The 9,346-nt window shown below is 35.8% G+C and overlaps 1 protein-coding gene across 1 annotated transcript; it reads right to left on the bottom strand.

The window, feature by feature from the left end:
* Nucleotides 1-1,543: 1,543 nt before the first annotated feature.
* On the bottom strand, nt 1,544-7,905 carry LOC127129522 (uncharacterized). Its single transcript, XM_051058686.1, has 3 exons — nt 7,732-7,905; nt 3,209-3,670; nt 1,544-3,085 (listed from the first exon to the last, which is right to left on the bottom strand). The coding sequence occupies exons 1-3, from the start codon at nt 7,903-7,905 to the stop codon at nt 1,544-1,546; spliced, it is 2,178 nt and encodes a 725-aa protein (XP_050914643.1).
* Nucleotides 7,906-9,346: the final 1,441 nt, after the last annotated feature.

The following is a 9,346-nucleotide window of genomic DNA, read 5'->3' as shown; positions in this document are numbered from 1 at the left end:
TATATTTAAGCGTATTTCTGACCCATATGTTGTTTGTTTTGTATTGTTCTGTACAATGTGGTACAAATATTCAAGAGGAATAAGTGTTCATATGAGTTGGAATATGACTTTGGAACTCTCTTCATTTATTTATTGCTTTATCGTTGTTTAGTTGGATTATTGCTCTGATATGTAACATATGAGAACAAGTCGCTTAATTGTCTGAGTTAATGTTTGGATTATGTTATTTTAATTAAGTATTTTCGTTTGAAGAGATAAATTGAAGTATGTGTTATTTATTGAGTTCCACTGCGAATTTTTAAATTATTTGGAAAGAACATGCACGTTTTGTTTGAGTAACATCCTAAAATGAGTGTTTAATTCTTTTAAATCAAGATTCATGATTTTAGGATGTTACACCTATCATAGAGGCTTGCTTGCACTACAAGAATCCATGAATAATTTAGAAATAAGAATTCAAAATCCAAACTCCCCATTTGATCATATGTAATCCGGATAAAAATTTGAACATGAACTTCAATGGCCTTAGAATAGACCAATATATCTAGAAGGAATCATACTTAAGCATGCAGGTGTAATAATAATAATAATAATAATAATAATAATAATAATAATAATAATAATAATAATAATAATAATAATAATAATAAATAATAATAATAATAATAATAATAATAATTACACATTGACTTTGTGATAATGGACCAAATATATTTATGATATATTGTGTTCTCAAATATCTATTATGTTCTTGCATCAACTAAATTTCTAGTGTCTGAGAATCTGATTCCATATAGTGATCTTTTTAAGAAAGTTAAAGTTGATTGTTGAAGCTCTTTGCACATGCCACACCACATCATTTAGGATCCAATGCACAAAATGCAGCATCAAAACGAAGTCATAGATGACATTGCATAGTGTATTGGTCTTAGTTGTGATTGAAGTCCATATCGATTTTTCTATAACAGACTTTAGTATTTATAAAAATTAAACTATGGTGAAGCAAGATCATGACAACTCTATGAATACACAATTCATAATCTCTGTATGAAGGAAGATGTGAGGTACTTTGAGTATAAGATATGAACTTCTTCCACTTGTGTTCTAACAATAAATGGGGTAGATGCAATTTTACTACAAGGGCTATTGGAATATGTCCTAAGGCATATATTTTTAGAGAAGTTGGAAACGTGAACTATCCTTTCATGTAAGTAAGGTTATGAATAATGATTCTACCATAAACAATTGCACTCGCCATGTATAATATTCATTGATCACTATAGGAATATCATTAAAAAAATGTTGTATAAATGAATGGAAGAAGAATAAAAAAATAAAACAAAATTTTCTAACATTGAGTAATTAAATAAATAAAACATGACAGTATGCCTAATCATCTGACAGCCTTAGAATACAATTTGCAAGTCAGGCAAGGAGAAGCATCACTACATTCAAAACCAATTTGTTATGACTAAAGTGCTGGTAGCTTAAAAAATAATCACTATTCAACTCTACTCTTTAACTTAACCAACTATGCAGATATTTAGCTAACACTTCGATCTCCTATTATTTGTTGAAAAACAAAGTAGTTCCGACGCGGCCTTGTTTTGCCACTTGTGCGAGCCTTGCGGCAAGGATTGAATATATCTGTGTGTGTCGGAATGTCATTCTTTTTCTGTCTCTTTGCCACATGCCAGAATTCATTTGCTAAACTTTCCAATGCTTTAACTGTCAATTTGCTGTTTCTGCTGCTCTGTCTCCTTGGATTTATATCAGCCTGTTGTTCCAAAGAACCATAATCGCAATGTATGCTACTTCTGTCTTCTGATGAGGCGCTTGAACTTCCATTCTGCTGGTGGCAAATTGGATCATAAACATTTTGGTTGACATCTAGAAAGCTAGAAGTACAAGAGAATCTTACTTTATCTGATCCCAAACCTCCTGAAAACTTCTGAGTGATGCGGCTATTCTCTGCCTTGGCACAAGCAGTCAATCTCCTCCTTTTGGTGGGAACTGCGGCATGATTAGAATCACCTGATCTTACTCTCCAATAGAACCCATGCTTTATGATCCTCTTCACTTGACTATCATCAAACACGCAGGTGTGTTGATTTTTCAGGCTTTCGACCATCTTGTTCACATCATTCTCAGAATTATCATGTATTTCTTTTTTAACAAAGACTCCACTGTTAGATACACCAATGCAACTATCAGTTTTCTTTCTGCCATATATCAGAATCTTGGATTCCACCATCCTTGGTGAAGAACCACCATTACTTTCGCTTAGAAGATCGGTAGTCATCGTAGAAGCATCTTTCAATTCAACAGGCAGATATCTCTTTTGTTTCACCTTCCATAGTTTTCTTTTAGGAAGTCCATTGGTATCAGTAACTGATAACTTTGTTGACCTCTGTGTAATGCTTTTAGACATATCCTTGCTATGGTTTACTCTCCTACTATATGTGTTCCCTTTATATCTTTTACCATCAACATCTACCTCATCTCTATGCACTGTATTAGACGGAACATATTTCAACGGCTTTCCGCAATGCACCAAACTTATAGAAGATCGAGGCTTGAGGTAACATTGACGATGATCGTCAGAGAAATCATCTTCGTTTGGTCCTCCTTCTTCAACTTCTTCTTCGAGCACAATAATATTTGATTCAGCTACTACTTTGCTCAAGACATCCCTAGCAGAATCAAAGTAATGATGCCCTTTCAAATGTTCTCTCCAAGAAAACTTCTCAATGTTCTTTGGTTTCTCAGAGTGCCAGCCCCTTGCCAGTAACCTGGGCCATACAGCTTCCCAGAATACTTCATTACTTCTGGTTTTGCTGAGCCGAAATCCACCTGTCAAAGATTGTATTATATCACCCGATCCAAGAGAAGACAAAGCTTTGCAAGCTGGTGCTGAAAACTCCTCACAACTGTTCTTTCTAGGTTCCAAATCAAGCCGAGTAAGGACTCCATTCTCCTTACCAATACCTATTGCTTCCGCAAGAACGCCAAGTCCAACAATAGATTTCATAGAAGAGATGTATTTTTCTAGAGAAGTTTTGCCTTCCACATATAATTTAGAAACCTGAGTATAAATATAAGCAAACTGAGCACTGAAAGTATGATTTATATAACTGGAGTCATTTAATTTAAAAAAAAAAAAAGATATTGGTAATGGGCATAGAGATGAGATTGGACAGTTGAATACCTTAGACAATGTATCTTGTGATTTTTTAGTGACGTGAGGACTCAAGCGAGACAAAAGATCATGTTGCCTCATTTTGGTAGAAAGTTTTTTCGCTATCATATGCTTTCTCCCTTTCAACTTCCTGCACTCCGACCATCTATGATATCCATCCGATTTGTAAAACTTTCCATAGTAAAATGAGAGTATTTCTCCCATCCCTTTGTTCTCTAACAATTTTTTAATCTGAGTAAAATTCTTCCCAAAAATAAACAAAGCAAGTACAAAACTTTCTGCATCAGCTTCACTCCATGTGACTGAGATGGGCAAACAAATTGAAGAAGAAAGTGATTCATCATACACATGTTGTTCTGAATAAGCAGGATTGACTTGAAGTGAAAGCTGGTCTGAATTTGAAAGAATTTCCGCCTGGTGGTCAGGACCTATTTTAGGACTCGGGCCTTCTTTCTCGTCTAAGGACACCATCTGTCAAGAAAAATTGGAAAATAAGGCCAATAAGTATAAACTCAAATTAAGGGTTAATAAGAAATGTGATATAGGACATGTAGATTAGATAAAATCATCAAGGAGCATATATCAAACACGAGTTAATCACAAGCTATTGATGTTTAACCGGCGACTGGTTTTTGAAAGTATCATATAGTAGTAGTTATTGAAAGAATTGAGATTTCATAACCATTATTATCCAATATCCATTCATCTATCCCTAAGGAAGTGATAAGTTGTTTAGTAATTTTGAGGTAACCTAAAATAGAAGAAAGCTTATAGTACAAAATTGCCAATACGACCTAAAAGACTTCAGCACTGTGAGTATTCTTGAGACAGGTTGAATATAAATAAATACATTTCAAGAATGATTTAGGGAAACGTTGAAAGAAACAAGAGAATGAACCGTAGATAGATGATGAGAGTGAAAAAGCCCTTATTTGCATGTTGAGAATGAATAAGAAAAAGCACATTGATGGATGACGAACAGGAAGATTAGGATTGATCACACACAATTTACAAGCATTCAATCAATAAAAATAAACGTTTGTTTGTGACTATCTATATGATTATCACATACATAACATAGCATAACAGAAGAACGTTGATGAGTATTTGAGGTTTTGAAAGGAACAACAAGTATATACATGATAATAGCAAAAGAAATAAACGAGTGATGATTGATAATGCAAGAAGATAGTGTAAACATTAAAGGAGAAAGGGAAAGAAAGAGAAGAAACCTGTGAAAGAGGTGAAGAACGAAACGATGGAAGCAACAGAATGAAGTGAAGTAGTGAGGTTAGAGAAATTTTGCTTACTTTTATAACACGCTGAGTTCAGTTCTATTCTACTCATTTAAAAAGACTAAAACTCTTTCTTCTGATTTTTCTCAAGTCAGTTTTTTTTCCCTTCTTCTTCTTATTATTTTATTTTGAGTTTTTTCACTTTATTTTGTAGTGAGACTGTTTAGATATATTTGGCAAACATGTAGTTAAATGCATAGAGCTTTCAAGTCTTAAATAACAGCATCATTTTGTTATGAATGTTAAGTTTTATGTTCTAATTCTATTAGAAGGTGAAGGGTTAGCTACTTGTGTTTTATATTAAAAGATTTCTATAAAAATATTAAAATACTCTTCAATTCTTCAATTTTCGGAGATGCATATCCGGACACACCGTAAGTTGAGGTCATTCTGAGTGACGTCCTATAAATTGAGTTTATCTTATTTCAGAGATGCATCCTCGGAATATTTTAAGTAATATATTCGTAGTTGATCAGTTCAGGGGAAATTACGGAGCCACGTCTCCAAAAGTTTGGACGGGATTTTGAAATATTCAATCATATTTGCATGTCAGATATTAGCTACTTTATTCTGGAGATGCATCTCCTGAATAATCTGATAAAAGACAAAGTTGCATGATCATACAGTCATTGTTGCCATTGTTGTTTTCCAACACAAACCCTCACCAAAAACTCATTCATTCTCAATCCATTTTTTCACTTCAAATCTCCAATCTTGTCGTTCATGACATTGATGGGAGCAAAAAAAGATAGAATTTCATATAAAGATCTTTTATTTCACACTGCATTGCTCATATTAATCATATATTTTGTCTGAAAAATGAGCGTTGTGTCCGGAAATGTATCCTCGAAACAAGTGTGAAATTTTTCGGAGATGCATCTCCATAATTAGTTTGTGTTCATTCTCCAACTATGTTTTCAGGAGTGACGCTTATATACTATTATATTGTAATTATTTTCATTAGATATGGTGCACCCTAATGTTTTCCCAAAACTAGTAGTTTCTTTGAATGTTTAAGGTGTTCTTGTGAAGGCGATAGATGTTGACAACCAATTTAAAAACGAGCAAAAGTTTGAATCTCGTAATCAAATGCCTCAATGGTTTCTAATGGAGGCCTCTAAACTTGGATTTAGTGTGGTTATTGGAAGGTTCGATAATTATTCAGATAGAAGTCGCGCTTTTGTGACAATTACGTGCGAAAGAAGCGGGAAATATAGAACTCCTCTCCAGATTTTTAAAAGAGACGACACCAGTTCAAGAAAATGGGAGTGTTCGTTTAAGGTGTGTGGTTATATGTTGGCAAACAAAAATTGGAGATTTAATCTCATATGTGGTTTGCATAACCATGATTTGTGTGATAAATTAGTCGGTCATCCTAGTGTGTGTCGACTCTTCTGAAAGAGAAGAAATGCGTTGTTGATATGACATTGAACTTGGTTCAACCAAAAAATATACTTGCAACATTGAAACAGAAAAGATCAAAAAAATATCAAATATCAAGCAAGTGTATAATATTTGGTACCAAAATAACAAGGCGCTTAGGGGGATAGAATTGAAATAGAACAACTCTTGAAATTATTGGATGATAACAGTTACATGTCTAGGTACCGAACATGCGAGGATGGAGTTACTGTTAAAGATATATTTTGGACTCATCTTGATTCCATAAGTTGTTCAACATGTTTCCTATTATGCTCATACTTGATTCAGCCTACAAGAATAATAAGTATAGACTTCCATTATTGGAGATGGTTGGTGTTACCTCAATTGAGAAGACATATTCTGTTGGGTTTGCTTTTCTTGAGTGTGAAAAAGAGGACAATTTTACTTGGGTCTTAGAGGTGTGTCAAACACTGTTGAAGGACCAAGGTGAGATGCCTCAAGTGATTGTTATCGATTGCGATATCGCCTTGATGAAATCGGTTGCAAAGGTATTTTCTTCTTCTAATGCATTACTTTCTAGGTATCACATAACAAAGAATGTGAGAAGTCGATTTAAATCCGCGGTAGGGACGAAACAAATAGAGTCTGAAGATGAAAAAACGGTGAAGGCGGGTGTGGTTGTGGAAAAAATAATGGATGCATGAAATTGTATAATAAATTCTTCCACAAAAGAACTATATGTCGATTCCGTTATGCATTTCATAAATGTGTGTGAAAAGTATCCAGATTTGTTAAAATATGTTAAAAGCACAATTCTTGACCAGGTGAAGGAGAAAATTATTTGTGCATGGACTGATAATGTTAGACACCTTGGAAATACAATAACTAACAAAGTCAAGTCTGCCCGTGCTACTTTGAAATTTTGGTTGGGAAATAGTAAGGACAATTTGTGTAGAGATTGGGGCTCTGTGTGTCATACCCCAAAATTTGTCCTCCCTTTTTCTTCTTTTCACATCCATCATTTGCATACATCAAATCATATCATGCATGACCATTGCATTTGATCATGGGATCACAAGCATGGACATATTGTGTATTATATTGTATTATATCTTAAGGGTTTACTTTGTTTTACTTATCAACTAACACTAACTTCATGAAGAGATGGTACTTGTTTACTATTGTTAATCAAGTAGGTGATCATGCTTCAAAGCAAGCCCAATTCAAGGTCTTTGATCAAAGGAAATGCAAGTTGGTTCAAGTTGATTCAAAATGTGTTTCATGTGGTGATCACTGTATAGGGAAGAAAGAATTGGGAAAATAGAATTGCATTGTCGTAGAGTCATATACAGAGTGGGTGAAATCTCGAGCTAAGAGCATCAAACTCCCATATCCATGGGAACCTTCCATGAGCTTTAAGGATCCCCAAGCATTTTGTTGCTGTTATTCCTGAGGAGAACATTCTTAGGGTGACTATCAAGAAATTAGAGGGAGAGAACGCTGATCTCCAATCTAATCTTGGTAGATTTGCAAAAGAGAAGTAAGACTTGGAGCTTAACCTCAACCAGAAAAGAGCCATGACATCCCAAGCGATAGAGGAAGGCCAAGAGGAGCAGTTCAAGAGGAGAAAATTGGGATATTCTTTGAAGGGGACTATTGACAGTTTGTTCATCAAGAAGAAATAACTCGCCAACGCCCAATATCAAGCTTGCAAGAGGGAAATCAACTGCCAAGACCAACTTAAGAAATTCCACGAACAGTTGGAGGGTTGCAAGAGGGAGCTAAAGGAAGAAAAGAGTCGTACTAAGAAGTTAGAAGTTTCTTTATCCCAACGCCAGACAAAAATTGACCAACGGTTTGAGGAGATTTGAGATTTGAAGGGTCAAGCACACCAAAGCCTTGAAGAGAATGATCAGCTTCAGCAAGAAGCCACACATTCGGAGAGGAACAATCATCACCTGCAGGCTCTTTTGGATCAGAAGGAGGATATGTTACAAAAGTTATTTGAGGGATATAGTCGTGTTCCATAACTCACTTTGTTCAATGTTATATTTGGATTTAATGCCAGTTTCTTGTAGCTCATTGAGGTGACTCCTAACTTGTATTAATTAATGCTTTTCAGGGAGTTGAATGAAATAAGATTCATGGTTCTATTTGTGTTGTTCCCATAATTGAATGACTATTTTACAACTGATTGATTTCATGGAATTTTTTTTGTTGCATACATCTCATCCATTCATTCATACATACATTTTTATCTAAAAAAACCAAAAATACAAAATGCTTATATCCGTCTTCCACTTCTCTAGAAAGACGATGACTCGTTGATACTTCACCAGATCCAACAAAAAGAAAATTATGCCTGATTTTGAACAAGAGGACGCTGGAACAAGGGAGTCTCTAACTCTTCTCCAAGGACAGATGGGTCTCATTCTGGAACATCTGCAGACCCAGGGAGACAATGTTGCTCTTGTCAATCAAACTGATGCTACTCTAGTGACTTCTGTTACTGACACAACTCTGGTTGTGATGGATCATACTGATCCAATTGTTCCACCTGCTATTGCTAGCAAACCTTGGGCTCATGCTGGTCCTAGTAGGATTGTTGTTACCTACCCATGAGGCATGCCACATAATTACATTCCTCAGTTTGCTACTAGCTCTAGTCATGTCATACCAATCTTTTGTTGTTGCTCCTTCCATTGTGAATCTTGCTGCTTTCCCATGGGGGATGCATAATTCGTATTCTGCTCAAGGGGTTGAAACCAAAGAAACATCTGCTGACATTGTTGAAGACCAAGAACCCGTGTATAGGGGTCTTCCCCTCAACTTCCATATCTCCGCTCCACCTGTTCAGCCAAACCCATATGCTTCCGCTGCTATGATTCCACTATTTCCCAACAACCCTGCAATTCAGTATGCCCATTCTGGGGCACCTCTAGATCTGAATGTGCAACCTGGGGGACAAACCACTCAAGATGGCACTCCAGCTTCCCCGACTTAAAACCCTGCTTTGATGCATCAAATGTTTCCTTAGCTTATGCCTCTTATGCCTGCTCAGAACATTGTGCAACCTCCTCATATGGTTGCTACTCAGAGGGTACCTGGGACCAATCCACCTAGGCCTACTGAATATCAACTTTTGGAGGAGAGAATTTGTGCCATGGTAGGTTTCTCCGCTCTTGGTCTAAACACCAGAGAATTGTGTTTGGTGCCCAATGTAGTACTGCCTTAACAGTTTAAAATGCCTGAGCCTCCCAAATATAAAGGTTTAAGATGTCTGTGTAGTCACATCACCATGTACTGCCGGAAGATGGCTTCGTACATAGACAATGACAAGTTGTTAATCCATTGTTTCTAAGATAACTTGTATGAGGAATCTTTGAACTGGTATATGGGTCTTAAGTCAGGGAAGATACAGACTTGGAAGGACCTATCTGATGCCTTTCTGAATCAATACAAATACAAC

The sequence above is a fragment of the Lathyrus oleraceus genome, chromosome 3 (genome assembly GCF_024323335.1).
Source record: "Lathyrus oleraceus cultivar Zhongwan6 chromosome 3, CAAS_Psat_ZW6_1.0, whole genome shotgun sequence".
NCBI lineage: Eukaryota > Viridiplantae > Streptophyta > Magnoliopsida > Fabales > Fabaceae > Lathyrus > Lathyrus oleraceus.
The sequence above is the reverse complement of the archived record's forward strand: the minus strand, read 5'-3'. Positions and strand labels throughout refer to the sequence as shown.

What these genes read in the sequence shown, in the direction of transcription:
- LOC127129522 (XM_051058686.1), bottom strand. Translation starts at nt 7,905, where the DNA reads ATGGAACACGACTATATCCCTCAAATAACTTTTGTAACATATCCTCCT. An exon ending in ATCTCAAATCTCCTCAAACC is followed by an intron (nt 3,671 to 7,731) that starts GTTGGTCAATTT and finishes TTTTCTTGACAG; the next exon opens with ATGGTGTCCTTAGACGAGAA. An exon ending in CACAAGATACATTGTCTAAG is followed by an intron (nt 3,086 to 3,208) that starts GTATTCAACTGT and finishes ATTTATACTCAG; the next exon opens with GTTTCTAAATTATATGTGGA.